Source organism: Limulus polyphemus, unplaced genomic scaffold (genome assembly GCF_000517525.1).
Source record: "Limulus polyphemus unplaced genomic scaffold, Limulus_polyphemus-2.1.2 Scaffold2381, whole genome shotgun sequence".
Taxonomy (NCBI): Eukaryota; Metazoa; Arthropoda; class Merostomata; order Xiphosura; family Limulidae; genus Limulus; species Limulus polyphemus.
In genome coordinates this window covers 98,188-114,902 of record NW_013667991.1, presented here as the reverse complement: position 1 = coordinate 114,902, position 16,715 = coordinate 98,188, and the positions used below count along the sequence as shown (strand labels likewise).

At 34.7% G+C, this 16,715-nt stretch overlaps 1 protein-coding gene across 1 annotated transcript in view; it reads right to left on the bottom strand.

The window, feature by feature from the left end:
- LOC106466789 (band 4.1-like protein 4A) overlaps positions 1-16,715 on the bottom strand; it is a 165,176-nt gene that overhangs the window by 67,537 nt on the left and 80,924 nt on the right. The window contains exon 6 of the mRNA XM_022394872.1: positions 13,078-13,175. Within this exon, the coding sequence (XP_022250580.1) occupies positions 13,078-13,175 (98 nt within the window). The remainder of the gene's footprint in view (positions 1-13,077; positions 13,176-16,715) is intronic.

The window sequence follows — 16,715 nt, the reverse complement described above, 5'->3', positions numbered from 1 at the left end:
CGCTCCCACGGCTGAAAGGGCGAGCATCTTTGGTGGAACGGGAATTCGAACCCGCGACCCTCAGATTGCGAGTCGAGCTCCCTAACCACCTGGCCAAAAGTCCAAATTCTTGAGCATATTAAAGCTGTTTGTTAGAAATTTCAGATAGAAATTTCAATTTAATTAAGAAATAAACTAAACTTTGGCATTCCTATTTAATGGCTGGATTCAAATAATCTTATATAAATCTTATGTATAAACTATTTCTAAAAATACAGTGTTTATATGATTTAATTTATTACCAGAAGATGATTACCTTTAAACCGTATTCACTTTAAACACAAACACTTCATATAATTCCATTATTTACGTCTTCCCTGGTGGCTCAGCGGTAAATCTGAGGCCTTATAACGCTCAAAATTGGGTTTTTATAGTTGCAGTCAGCAGAGCACAGACAGATAGCCAATTGTGCAGCCATATGCTTAAAAACAAACAAATGGACAAAATTATTTATGAGATTTACACTAAATCCTTAGCAAGTTTAATTCATGAGCTACGCGAGAAAAACTATAACTTAATATCACTCTTGAATATCTGGAAAATATCTAAATCACCCTCTTATCAGTAACAGCATCTGCAAGAAAGATTTTAAACAGTTTATTTTATATTCTGAAAGATTTGCCTTGCAAAGGGCTGTCACTGACCGACAGTTAAAACCGGAACCAAAGTACGTCAGCAATAAATTAATTCAGCTCTCTGCGAGAAGAGAAAAGCAGTAAAAGACAACCTTCTAGGATCTTGAACATGTATCCAAATAATAAAAGTATATAAATACAAAGTATATAAAGTAAATAATAAAAATATATGGAGTATAGAATGCTACTAGATCACGAGTAATTTCAAATAATAAAAGTACATTACTCTTGAATCCCATTTATCAAAATATATGGAGTAGAGAATGCTACTAGATCACGAGTAATTTCAAATAATAAAAGTACATTACTCTTGCATCCCATTTATCAAAATATATGGAGTAAAGAATGCTACTAGATCACGAGTAATTTCAAATAATAAAAGTACATTACTCTTGAATCCCATTTATCAAATATATGGAGTAGAGAATGCTACTAGATCACGAGTAATTTCAAATTCTATAATGCGAATTACTATAACAATTTGGGCTCAATTTATCATGTGGGAAAAAAAATCTTTAATATTAGCTCTCGCTTGCTGCATCCGAAGGCTATGGACGGAGGAAAAACAGTTATAATCGTGTAAAAAATGGTAATGCGAGCCTAAACCTTTTAATTTTAATATCTACAGAACCGGAGATTTCATAAAGTATAAGGACTAGAGACAGCAGGAAAATGGAACAACCTTTTAAACACTCGTTAAAGATGAAAAGGCGCCGTGTGTCAACAAAAAGTAAAGCAGCAAAACGCCTCCAGCCTCAATAATATAAAGCTCCGTTTAGTGACATATACAAATTCATGTCCCTATTACTTTTGTTAATCTTCATTGTTGAAAAGATAATTACAACTTTACTGAACTTTAAATTCGTTCATGTTACATAGCTGTCTTGGTGTGTTTTTAATGATTTCACTGTTAATGTAATTGTTAGACAATAATTTTAAACTGTATTATTACAATTGCGGAATTCTGAAACTCTTAAAACATTGTTGATACTAAGATTAATATGACTAGAGTCAAAGTAAGGCAGGAACCTAAAGTTCTATACTTCTATAAAGGAAGAGTAACTAAAAAACATGAAGAAAAAACAATAACTGATATTCTATTAAAGCCTCAACGAATTGTTAATAAGAATGCAAAAATTATTAAAATTCCACAATAAGATGACTAAATGTACTTCCGCAGGGTCTCCGAAAGTGTTCTATTTCAAGAGTAACAAATATCCTTATTTTTTATTTTTTTTGCTTTTCAAGTTCATATGTCATGCTGTGTTGTAGTCTACAGAGTGCATAATTTTTCATGTCATGCGCAAGTTTTACTGTCGTCACGAAAATACAAACTGCAATGTTAAGCTTCCTTTATGTAACGCCATTTTAGTATTGACTGACAGATAACACACTACTGTATAGTGGTGCGAGTGGATAAAACAGGTGACCCCTTCAGGCGCCTTACCACCGACATAACTAGGTAAGTGAGAACTGAAATAGCTCAAAATTGTAGCATTCAGAGAGGAAGTATAACTTTGAGGTTTGAATATTAAGTCGTGTTGTGCTCGGAAGAGGTTGAGTACGTTATATTAAAACGACTTTGGAATCTCACCACGTCGTTACTGTTCATGTCGCCATGCCCGATCAGGCTCTGTCTGACGATTGTGTATCTTGATAATAGCCCTGCTGCATAGTCTCCACTGCAAAAGGCTCTCCCGTTCAAATCGTGATTCCCATAATTCATCTAGTGTACGAAGACTACAGTTTCCCACTAACCTTTGTGTTCATAGACTCTCACCTGTTTCAAGACGCTGCAATTTACTTACCACGGCTGGGGCACGACTTGTTGCTGATCTTTTCATTTGTGGTCCTGGTGCCCCAGGTTGAAGAATATTAATTTGTTTTCCAATGCCATTATATATAAGAGATAACTCTGTCTTTAAAATCTAAATCCTCAATCTGAGCACATTTCTATGATCTGAGTGTATGAATATTCTGTGTCGAAAAGGTCCGTTACATACCCTTCCCAAAAGCGATCAATTTTCGGTGGCATCAAACTACCTACTTAAAACCAAACAATTTCAAAATGGTTGTGAAACATATCGACTTTATTTCACATCTATCTGCTGATTTGCACATTCAAAATACTTTTAATATAACATGTAAAACCCTCTGTACACTTAGGATAAAGTCCCGCATTTGGTCATCTCGTATCGTTGTATTGCATCTTCGAGATTCACTAACACGATAAGTTTGTTTGTAGGAATGCACAAAGCTACACAAAGGAATATCTGTGTTTTGTCCACCACGGGTATCGAAACTCGGTTTCTAGCGTTGTAAGTCCGCAGACATACCGCTGTGCCACGAAAAGAACAACCAGTAACCATTATTACATATATTATCTTTCTTTCTTCCCAGGTATATTTTACTGGTTTGGTAGATTATGTACTTAATGACGTATTTCATTAAAAATATTACAAAATTACCTGGTCTATTATGTTTATATTAATACTTACAGTCTCTCATATTGAGAAAGTAATAAATATGTTATTTAATCTAACTTTACCAATTTTTATTCATAGTTATCGATAAAAACAAAACAAAAAGTATGATTATAGTAACGAAGATGTTTGGATTGTGGTATTTTGATGTTTATGTTTATTCTAATATAACAAGAAAACTGACGTCTGTAATTTTCTCTTGAAAACTGCCCACCCCCAGTGGCAGGTCTGGAGGCTTATAAAGCTAAAAATCGAGTTTGGATACCAGTGGTGTAACTTTATGATTAACAACAAATAAAAAACAAACAAACACAAATTTCAAAACACTTACGGTGTATGATTACAAAGTAAACTCTTCCTAGAGTGTTAATCTGTACTTCAGGTTTTCTCAACTTTCGGAAAGATTTCTTTGTTTTCTATTAAGGTTATCTGTCATCGTTCCTAATTTTGATATGTCAAATAAGAGTGGAAAAAACATGCCAGCAGTAACCACCGTCAATCCTTCGGCTACTCCTTCCTAACGAATAAGGTGATTAACCGTCACCATTATAACGCCCTCAAGTTAACCTTTCTTTACTCGATTTAATCTCAGCCGCCATTAATAGAAAAGTCTTAGATACATCCTTACTTTCAGAAATCTTATGGTCACTCACTACTATTTGTAGACCGTTATTTGTGGACCGTTGCTAAAGTTAAAAAAGAAGATACAATTTCTAAAATACTCGAGATCTTGTAGTTTGTTTTAATGTTTTCGTCATTCGGTTCTGTCGTTTCTACATAAATTAATTAGATATTATATAACATAAATACCTTGTACCTTGTAAAAGTCATAAAAGAAAATTCTAAATACTGATATTTCAACCTTATTTACTTGAACATATTCCTGGCAAAATACGAAAATTAAATAATCTTTCCATAAGAATTGTTCTACATTTCACGAAAACTTCAATGTTTTTTTTAAAACTCCTTGTATCGATTTTATGTGCACTAAGTGCAAGAAAAACTTCCACGTTGCTGCTAATCTAGTAGTAACTTTAGGTAAAATTCTATTTAATGTCACATGATTAACTTTCTGTATGACTGTATATTGTGCAATGACTTAGATTTGAGGAAACTAGCAATATAACATTATAATTTTAAGGGTTAGTTTTAGGAATCAAAAACCAAAAATTTAATAGTTTCCTATAAAGTCGACAGTGTTGCAACTCTTAGTTAGTGGATCTGGAGTAACAAGCTCGATTAACTTAGTTTTTCTTCTTCTGAATTTTGAATACTAACAGTATTTATTCTTTATCCTTGGTTTTAATTGACTCTGACAAGTATTCTATATACTGAGAAACAAATAAATAGTGCTATTATCTAAAGAAAGACATATGCATCTTTATTTTCTCCCAATACCTACTAAATGGAAAACAGTTGTTAAACTTGTGTTTAATTTTTTTCATCACCGAGACAGTAAAAAGAGTGTGTTGATTTTTCAGCCCCATGGTAGCTCAGAGATTTTAAAGACAAAATTTGGGGTTCGATACTCGCGGCGGGCACAGCACGTTGTGTAGCTTTGTGCTTAACAACAACCAAACTGATTTTCATGTTTAATCGCCAGAAGCTTTTGTTTGTTTGTATTTTAACACAAAGCAGCACAATAGGCTATCTGTGTTCTGCCCATCACGTGTATCGAAACTCGGTTTCTAGTGCTGTAAGTTCGTAAACGTACCGCAGTGCCACTAGGGGGCTCGCCAGAAGCAAAACAAATATATCATCAAAAATAGATAATCTTTATTCTCTAACATTTAGTAAAATGAATTAGTTTTAAATTTATGTAGTAATTTATAACTGTTTAAAAAAATATATTTTAGGCTTTCAACTGCTTTGGATTTACAAATCGCAAATTAATTTCAATATTCAATTTATATTTTAATTCAATGTTGAAGAAATTTTTCTTTACGTATGTGTACAGATAAAGTGTTGCAATAATTATTAGAGATAACATTCAAATTTTACCCCGTATTTTCTTTTAATGCTATATGTTTTGATTATTAAAATAATGTAAAGTTTTATTTAATTTCATATTGTTTACGAGAACTGAACTGTTTAAAAACCTGTTGCTTTTTTAAGCTTTCGACTTTTAGATGAACTTTATACAAACGCTGTTCGATATGAAAATTGAATATGTTTAGGCCCTAAGAATAATGTTGCTGGTGCCCTAATACATTTTGCATCCATCCGAAGAATAATTAATTTTTACTTATGACTACACTTTAGAAAAGCAAGCTGTGGTAACAAGATTACCTCGTGAATATGCTGCCTCTACGATTAGTGGGAGAAATAATAATATGGTTTTAATGATGACTTGTTTAACACCAACATATCTAAAATTCGGAATAAGTCCCATTCAATAATAACTACATTATCAGAAACGTATTTTACAGACATTATTGGTAAGTAAAAGTTACTAACAAATTGTAAAGTGGAGTTATACGGACATCTTATCTGGCATTTTTTCTTCAATCCCCTTTCCACCTCCATACAAAGGTGGCTCAGCGGTAAGTCTAAGGATTTATAACGCTAAAGATCGGGTTTTGACACCCGCGATGGGCAGAGCATATATAGTCCTTTATGTAGCTTTCTGCTTTACAACAAACAAACAATCCTTCTTCAGCTCATTGTAGCGTGGAAATGTGTGGGGTTTGTCAGAGACCAAAAAATAATTTTCCACAAAGTAGCTGAACCTGTTACGTGGTTGGTTGTTTTTTCTTATTGATCGTGGATCTTGTTATAATATTGACTTTTTTGTTTTATCAGTGTAAGGCAGATATTGCTAACATTTGTTCCTTCGTCTCTGTTAACCCGAAACCTGATTTGTTTCTTCCACTTTTTGTCTCTGTCAGTAACCCTACATTAATACCAATTCATATTCTGCAATGGCGAAGATGTTGATTTTCATCAGTCTTAGTATTATCGTAATCGTTGCGCTAAATCTTTGTTTGTTTTTCTTATGCATCTGTAGCTAAAGCTGCGAGGAATGACGTGTATTAATTTTTAGGTGTGAGTTTTTGTATTGGCTGTTTGACGCGGGTTAAGATGATACCGAAGGCTCTGCTAAATTGAACTCAAACGTGGATTTGAAATTTCGTGCATATTCTTTAGACTGAGTCTTGGTATAAAAGGAAGGGTAATGCTTGTTCTTGACGGTTCTTTCGGGATTCTTATAGTTTGTATAGCTTGTTTCAATGTGTCTGACTAATTATTCCAAGGGAGTTTCACAGCATATTTTAGTTGCTCGGTTACAGACACAAGATTATGTAGTTGGACTTGTATTTGAGGTAGTTATCGATATTTGTTGGTTAGCTTCAGATGTAACTGAAAGAAGACTATTTTGACTGTAAATTGAGAGATGCAAGAAAGGTTAACATCTAGCTTCTTGAAAGTGTAATGTGAATATAATGTTAGGACGTTTGGAATTTAGATGAAATAAACAAACTTTCTATTGTGTGTGAACTATGGGGCTAGATAGCAAATATATAATCTGTATGTCGTTCTCCAAAGTTTCGTAGATTTTCAGTTGTGTACAGTACAAAATTTTCAAATTTCTTGTTGAATATATCACAGAATATGAAGGAGACATGAGCGCCCATTGCTAAGCCATAAATTTGTGTATGTTCATAAAATGAGTATTAAAGTTGAAGTATATTGTGTTTGTATATAGGGTCATAAGTTCCATATTGGTGTCGACAATGTGATGCAGATGGTCAATGATATGTTTTCTTGTCATCTTTTGCGGACTATGAAAAAGGTCTCACGTGTTGTGATGTTCAAACATATGTTTTGTATTCAAACACTTACTGGAAACTTTTCTTGTTCTCGGACAAACTCCACACATTAATATTAACTTCCGATCAGAGCAAGCTACCTGCTTAAGGCGAAACTTAAAATCAACCTGGTATCGCTAGTAACTATAGTTAATTAAGTATGTTTTTCATACGCTCTCATTTATAAAGATTAGAATGCTTTGTTTCATAAGCTGGGTACTCTCGCTGTTATACTGTCGGCCACAATCCCACTAATATCTCACGAGGTTCAGTCAGCTTAGAAGATTTAGGTTAGTCCTAAATATATACATTAAGCTAACAATGCAAATCAAGCTTAATAATGAAAGTATAAAACACAAACTCAAAATAATAAAACTAGACTTGTTAAATATTCTAACCGAGACTGTTAGTGAAAGTAAGTATAGAGAAATAATAGAGTATATCTTTCTTTCGGAACACAAAAACACAATCAGTCTTACACAGTGCTAAAACGTCTATTTCAACAACATCCACATTTGTAGTGATCGCCACACTCATCTGAAGAAAGAACACGAAGGTGATCTCAAAGGTTACCCAACCCAAACTATCAGACAAGGTGTCTACATTACTTCACGTTTATAAGTTTTGTTTGGTAATTTTATGTTGTTGTTTTTTTTTTTTTTTGGTTTGTTTTCAGGAGAATCGTTCCCATTTACAACAGAAAACAGAAGTGACACGTAACCAAGTACTGAAGATGACACTTATATTATATGGCCATAAATGTTCAAAATAATTACATTTATATCTAAGAACAGGATAATGACAACATATTCATTATAAAATTGTCAATTTTGTGTAAACTAGAAAAATTAATACTGACGAAAGTAGTTTGACAAATATCAATAAACTAACTGAAAAGTCATATGTTCTCAGATATACTTGCATTTAATGCAGGCGCATGACCAATCTAAAAGTTATGTATTTTTATTTTGTCGAATTGCGCGCAAAGCTACTCAAGGGCTATCTGCGCTAGCCGTTCCTAATTTATAAGTGGCAGCTAGTTAACATGACCCACCGCCAAACTCCTGTGATACTGTTTATCAACAAGTAGTGGGATTGGCCGTTACATTTGTTATGAAGCTAGGTTGAAAAGTAGGAAAGCTTCTGGGTTTCGGTCAGTCACTAAGAATGGAATTACAATACTCACAGTCGTTAGGAAACGATTAGACGGAGCGGCCACCTTTCTTGTTTTGCGTTACTAGCACCAACCACAGAACACAAACACTCTAAGCCAGTCACTCAAACACCACTACTTATCACGCCGGCTTGCACAAACCAAGCGACTCAAACACAAGTCAGTAAGAAAATTCCAACAACTAATCAAGTGACCCAAACTGAAAATCCAGAGTTTCAAGATTCAACTACCACGACTAAAGCTACCACAACAGCCAATCAATCAATAGGGACCAAGTACCTTATCAAGATAAGAGCCATCCAGTCCGAGCCGCCATCATAGCCCTTCACCTCCACCCAAGACGAGTCCATACCAAGAAGACCCGCTCCTTCACCTTAATCGTTCCCCAACCAGCAACAAGCCACCGTCCCATATCGACGAAGCGGCCGCCGACTACTATGACCTAGACCTTCCATGGCTTCATCAGATTCCAGCAAGCCACCGACCACTCTTCAAGCGTTAACCTCTTGTTTGTAATCTTGTTTTCTAGCCCATGACTTTGTTTTTTCGTTGCAGGTTTCCTCGGGCACGGCTCATGCATATTAATTCGGCACCTGAACTGTGAAAGTGGGTTTTCTCGGGGTACTTCCACCCCCCCACCCCCCACAGCAAAACTTTTATCAGATTGGATCTATAGATCATCGACCTGAAAAGAAAAGTTTGTCGTTTTTTGTCTAAAACTAAAATATCTGAAAAAAAGTAATTTAATAAACTTACCGTGTAATTTCATCTAATTTAATTCATTCAAGTGATCAATCTCAGATTTAATCAGTCAAGTATTTTCGGCAGATTATTTCGCCACTTCAACTTAACAACGCGTTTTTACTTGGAGCTAGACATTTATGATACAGTCTTGGTCTCTCCTTCCTTCACCATCATCCAGCAGTCAAAGAGAAATCTCCGACAGACCTCTCCTTCCGTTATCTCGTTTCCTGATTTCCATAAGCATGGCTTTACTGGATGCCTTGAGAGGTCTCGTCATGTTAGGTCAACATTCAAATGCCACGGTTTGAATTAATTACCCACTCCAAAATAACTCCATCACCTAAGCCCCAGATTCTTCATCTTCTCCTATTATTTAACCTAATTCCGATAGTGGGGTGAAGAAAGACAACAGTCTCTGACCGTCCCTGGTTATCTTTCAGGTCTCTTTGAGACCTGAAAGCTTTATAACCAAAATACCTACCAAGTTCGTTCGTTCGAGAAAAAAGAATATTGTAGTGTGCCAGACGGGAAAAATCAAGCAAGAATCATGTTCCGGATTTTCTCCGCGGCCCTTCCGGATCGCTTGAGACGGCACAGCTACCTTAACATCATTACTGACCAAAACAATAATCATGCAAAAATAATTATACATTTAATCACGAGTGGAGCGAAGAGAAATCTTAAATTTTTGACCATCTTTGGTTCCAGACCAAAATATCTACCTCGACGACAACAGCAACAGCAGAAAAAAGATGAGACGTAAGAGAGAGAACGGTTTGTTTGTTTTAAATTTCGCGCAAAGCTACACGAGGGCTATCTGCGCTAGCCGTCCCTAATTTAGCAGTGTAAGACTAGAGGGAAGGCGGCTAGTCATCACCACCCACCGTCAATTCTTGGTCTACTCTTTTACCAATGAATAGTGGGATTGACCGTCACATTATAATGCCCCCACGGCTGAAAGGGCGAGCATGTTTGGTGGGATGGGGATTCGAACAAGCAGATTGCGAGTCGAGCTCCCTAACTACCTGGCCATGCCGGGCAAGAGAGAACGAATAAACAGCTCGAGAAGGAAAAAGTAATATGGTGCTAAAACTTGGGTGATGACCTGCTTAGAGGCTAGTAGTAAAGAGAATAAATAGAAAACTATCTTAGATCCTTATGAGAAGACAAAACATGTTAAAAGTTTGGAAGAATTAACTCCTGACCAACAGAAAGTACGTGAAATTATGAGAGATTATGAAAGTTTATTTGATGATAGGCCAGGGCCGACCTGGTTAGTTAAGCATGTGATAAAAGTAATCTCTAATATTGCCATAAAGGAACCCAAAAGGAGAGTGTCATATCATTTGAGGGGAGTTCTAAAGGAGGAGATAAAGAAATTAATAGAATAAAAGAGGCCAACGTTCGCGGAAGAATGCAACATGTTTCGCCAACATGGCATCAGAAAAATCGAGAAAAACACAAAAAAAAACACACTAAAACTGTCTATATCGCTGCTTGGGTCCTGCAAGAAGGTACAAATTTGCCGAGTAATTGACCCCCCCCCCCCAAATTATGCTTGTTTGTGAACTTAAAAAGACTCAAACTGGCAAACCATACTTTTTTGCATGTCAACATGTTAAACTCATGAAGATTTATATTTGTGCCAATTTTCATTTTGATTGCTGTGAACATGATCGCACAGGAGCCCAAAATATACATTTTTGAGTTGTTTGACCTTTGACTCCATACAATCCTGATAAAGGCCTAAATTAAAAAAAAAAAGGAAAAAAAAACGTTTCTGGAAGTTTTGGACCAAGGTATAATCCTACCACGTTTCTAATCAATCCGCCTAGAAATGAAGAATTGGCGATTGATTGAAAAGTGTTTGGAAGAAAGAAAGGAAGAAGAAGGAGAAACAATAGAAAAACAGCCCGGCATGGCCAGGTGGTTAGGGCGCTCGACTCGCAGTGTGCGGGTCGCGGGTTCGAATCCACGTCCCACCAAACATGCTCGCCCTTTAAGATGTGGTAGCGTTATAAAGTGACGGTCAATCCCAGTATTCTTCGGTAAAAGAGTAGTCCAAGAGTTGGTAGTGGATGGTGATGACTAGCTGCCTTCCCTCTAGTCTTACACTGCTAAGTTAGGGACGGTCTGCGCAGATAGCCCTCGTGTAGCTTTGCGCGAAATTCATTACAAATCAATAGAAAAACAGTATGTCACTCTGTGGAGACATAAAAATGAAAAACTAGGAAAGCTTCTGAGCATGAAGTATCGGCTGTAGTGTTAATACCCAAGTTTGATGGGGTAAGGTTATGTACCGACTTGGGGGAGATTGAATGAAGCTATTGTTGCTGATTCCTACCCATTATCTCACATGGAGGATATGATAAATGAAGTTAGTAAAGCATAGTATATTCGTGAAATTATTTATCGAAAGTTTATTTCTAAGTCAAGTTAGAGGAAGAGTATAAGAAAAACAGCACTTTCCACACATTATGGATTGTTTGAGTTTAATGTAATTTGTAGCAGCATTTCGGAAGTAAATGGGAGTCAGCCACAACTAATATAGATGGCATTGGTATACACAATAATAAATGGGATGAGCACATAAGTGTGTTGAGGGAAGTACCACACAGGTTGAGTAAAGCAGGCTTAACAGCAAAAACAGGTAAATGTGAGCTTGCGGTAGATTGCATAGATAATTTAGGTCATAACCCTTTAATCTTTACACAAAGTGAAGGATGAAAACAGAAAACAAAATACATCAGTTTAGTTTTACAGTACATCATAGACGGAGTTACGGAGTGGCCATCAAAATAAAGACGCCCTCTCGCGCTTGTGTTATTAAGATCAGCTCGTGACTTCTCTCTGATTAAAGCTAGTATATATCGCATATAGATACGGGACTTAAAACCCATCAAGCTAGGGTCAAAACTGATGCTGTGTTTGAATGTCTGGTTATGCAAATCAATAGAAGAGTATGTATTTGTTAGATTACTAGTTCGAACCCTGAACAGCAAAGGTGGAATAGAGGAGACGGATGTTATTTTCCGATTAATTTTGTACGGATATTTATATAAGACTATTACTTTTTAACGTTTTACTGATATATATATATGAACAAAGCTAGTGAGTGGTGAAACAGCTTAACGAAGGGTGTGATGATCCGGATTCTAAGTTTGTTTGTATTTAAGCACAAAACTACAGAATAGAAGTTTAGCAGCTGGTTAATAAACCACTAACAATTAAACATACCCACGATTTTAAAGGATGGAAAGACATTATTGGCAGGTAGATTTAACTTGATATTCACCTGTGAATTTGAAAACGATTACATTAAATCATTAGCACTAAAACTTTCTACTTAAAACATACTATGATCTAAAACACCGTGTGTCAAGCTTTTCGATATTATGAACCGGCTTACTGCCTTCCTAAACATTCCTGGAGTACTAAAATGCAAGAACAACGAAAAAAAAAAACATTACGATTATAAATATATTTGTTTGTTTAATTTCGTGGAATTCCACGGACAGCTGGTTTAAAAATACTGATCAGGAATGCTAATTATAAATGTGTATTTGTTAATTTATGTGTAATTTTAATACGTTTCAAATATAATCTTCCTGTTGTTGGAGTAGTTTTTTTTATCGTAAAATTACACAACGGGCTGTCTGCGCTCTGTCCGTCGTGGGGAATCGAACCTCAGATTTTAGAGTTGTAACTACGTAAACTTATCCGATACCCACTGACGGAGATCAATTGTTCCACTTTTAAAACTATTTTTATTATATGTTTGTGTAGTCGATTAACAGTTACGTTGATATTCATCTTTCACGATTCATTTAACGGATATATGTTTTATATTAAACGACTGATATGTTTTGTATTAATGAACACAACCCGCAAAACGTTTAATATGAACAGGTTTCCTGAACAGTATGGAATGGAACTTCCGTCGTCGAAGCATTTTTGATATTTTCTATTATAACATTAATTTATTTAGATATTCAAGTTGTTAAGAAGATGTAAAAATTGATGAATGTTTTCACTTTTCCCAGAATCCTATCAAAACTCGTCACTGAAGATATGCAATAAATGATAATACATACATTCGTAATGCATTGCTGGAATCAGTGATAATCCTGGTGATACAGTCAACATTTTGTTGCTTCATCTTTGTCAAGAAATATCACGAACATTATACTCACACTGAACACTGTAAGCGAAAAGTTCAGGAGCTAATTCAAACGAAACTGGTAGCCGGCCTTGTAAAATATCTTGTTTGACCTGCAGGAAGAACTGGTACCTGTAAAGAAAAAACAACAAAAAAAAAACGTATCACCGAAAGTTACCTAACTTAAACTGACTGTGATACCGAGCTTTCTGTTACAATTATAAGAATAAATTTGACACTATAAATATTTAATTTGCTACACCATTTTACGTGAATTGTATTGGTAAGTCTTTAATTAAAAATGATTACATATATTTTATTTCTATAGTATGTTTCATTTTCTTAAAATTCGATGTCTTGTCCTATGCGTTTTAATTAATATTTTACACCTCATTTCTTTATGTAGCTTTTTATTTAAGTTTGTATTCCTTAAATATTGTTTTTTTAAATGTCTATAGTCGCCAGAAATGGTTGTCAAGGAGATAATATTTGTTTGAGTTTTTGAATTTCGCGCAAAGCTACACGAAGGTTATCTGTATTAGCCGTCCCTAATTTAGCAGTGTAAGACTAGAGGGAAGGCAGCTAGTCTTCATCACCCTCCGCCAACACTTGGGCTACTCTTTTACCAACGAATAGTGGGATTGACCGTTACATTATAACGCCCACACGGCTGATAGGGCGAGCATGCTTGGTGGGACAGGGATTCGAACACGCGACCCTCTGATTGTGAGTCGAGCGCCCTAACTACTTGACGAATTTATTTCAGTTATTTTACGCATTCCTCCTTTCTACATTTCAGCTATTAAGTAACATTTCTTGGCAATTTATGAAGTATTTATTTACCTGTTTTTAAATTAGATTATTACAACAAGTACTTTACATATTTTAAATTATTATATTAATTAACAAATAACGTAAACAATATTTCAGCAAACTTTGTACTGAAAATGCAACTGTCGGTAACATAATAGTAAGTGACAATTTCCTGCGTGAGCATGGTTGACTTCTACATCAGAACCATTATCATTTGAGGTTTCAGTAAAAGATAAAATAATAACAAAGTTTTAAAACTTAACAAATAAGTTCACGAAACAAATGGTGTGTATCCATCGAAAACATGATTGCACATTAAATTAACATATCCTTTATTTATCACAAAAACAAGTTTTGTATTAGAGTTTGACTAAGATTACGTTTAAAATTTCGGATATTTTGTTGATATTTTGCTTTATGGAGCAGCTAAGCCTATTTAATCAAGAAAAATGGCATTAGCAAATGTACATTAGGCTAGCTTAAATCTATCGATCTAAACCGGATGATCTAGTTTTACAAAAAGTTACTAAGCGACACAAATTTTAATTCTATGGGAGAAATTTCTTTGAAATAATTTCGATTCATTCATCACAATATACGTACAGAATCCCTGTTACAAAACAATTAGATTTATAATTAACAACCAAAAAAACTAGATAGAGCCTGAAGAGTTATAAAGAAAAACTATAGTTTGGTTGTTAACACAAAGTTACACAGTGGGCTATCTGTGCTATGTCACTGCGAGTGTTGAAACCCGATGTTAAACGCCATAAGCTTTCATAATCTGCGTTGATACACTGAGTGGAGAGAAATGATAGTGAATAACTTCAATCTATAAGAAACATCCATGTGAATTAGAATACTGCAATAAGTACGTTTCACACCTTAATCTATTATATTAATCATTTTATAGATTAAAAAATATTTTAGTAAAATGATGGAAAAGTATGTCGGAAACATCCGGGCATAAAATAAAGTTTGATTTTTATTAACTCTAAATAATTTGATTCGTTTAACGAACAAAAGTATCACTGATCATATACGTTTTGTAGACATAAATAATAAATACGTAAATGATGGTTGATAAATTATGTGTACATCTGCGACGAATAAAATGATATTAAAGGATTACAGGAAATGCTTTGATACTTGGAATAAGACTTATTTGTTTAAAGAAAGTTTTACACATCCCCTAGAAGCATCGTTTTTATCCACACTTGACAGTTTCACAATAGAAGAGAATCCATTAACTTTAGCACTTAAATAAAGCCTGAATGGAACTACATTTATAAGAAGGATACGTTTTCATATGACTACAGCTTTTGATAATGAAAAAAAAATGTATGATATAACGATTAAGTATACAAGGTTATACAAGGGTAAACAAGGTTTTATTGTCAAACTACAACTTGTATTCATCAAAGGGGTTATTTCATTTGATGCGTTAATCATATTTTTATTTTTTATACATACAGGTGGTCACTAGGTTCTTCGTAGGATATTGAAACTATTAAAATCTGCTCTAACAATGCATGAAATTTAAAATAAGAAAATTAAAAACGAAATACTTGCCAGAAATGATAAAATATATTACATTCTTGAAGGACGCACCGTGTGAACGATGATAGAAAAACACTTATGAGATTATGCAAAAATTAGTAAAATAAAGGATTAGAGCAAAATTATGAATGCTATTATATAACACATATGAAATAGCCACTATAAACAGTATAAAGATATTACGGTACTACACAAGGCGAAGAGTACACAAGCACAGAGGTGAAATAATTATGGCATTCTAAGAAAAAGTAAAAATAATTACTGGTCACTCATGTAATGTTCAACCGATCTTAATAGACTGGTTCCTTTAAAAACAGTCACAATTCAATTATTTACAAGTGTACCATGAAACACGCTGTCGTGAGGCAGCAGTCCTAAAACCAGTTTCACAGGATCTTCATTGACGTTCTGAGTACTGTGGACGCTGAATAACTGGACGTATGATATACTGTCTAATGAGTATTTCTTTTGTACTGACGGTAAAATGAATATATGGAGAAAAACATATAAAGTACTTAACCTTGCTAGCGCTGCTGGAGGTGGTGTAATGATGCGGATAACATTCTCGTGGCGACGATTGGATCTTATATGTGCTTTAAAAGGGCAAGAAATATACACTATGTGCCTCCAAGTTGCTGCCAAGCATATTTAGCTCACATTGCTGCATTTCCATCCTGATGAGCGAGGGCTCTTTAAAGATAACACATATTCCAACGTATTCGTTCATTTCAAAATTGGTTCGTAGAGCATGACAGAGACTTCAGATATCTTTCTGTGCCAACAAATCTTAATAAATATGGACATCTTTAGGCTGAACCTGAAAGTCTAATTCACCACAGCAAATCCTCTACCGTCATGTGTGAACTAATTGCAGACCAAATTAATTGTTGAATAGGCTACAATCGAACAAAACAATGTGTTACATCTAGCGGAGTCTCCCACATGACAAATCCAAGTTATTATAACAGCAAAATGTGGCCCAACCAGGAATAAGGTAAGATTTTAATGGCTATTTAAAACCGGCAGTATATTTAACCGGCAACATATGATAGCAGAACCAGGAAAAACTCAAGAGATATAATAACATATCTAACATAACAAATAATGTTTAAACTATGTCAAACATTCAAATGTAACTTACATGTAAATAAGACTGAATTAAGTTTGAGATTTTTAGAGATAATAAACGAGAACGGAGATAGTAAATTTTACATTTTTAATCACTATCCAAAAGTAGAGTTTAGAATCATAAATAATATTCAACGTTAAACTGGTACACAGGTAAAAACATTTTATTTA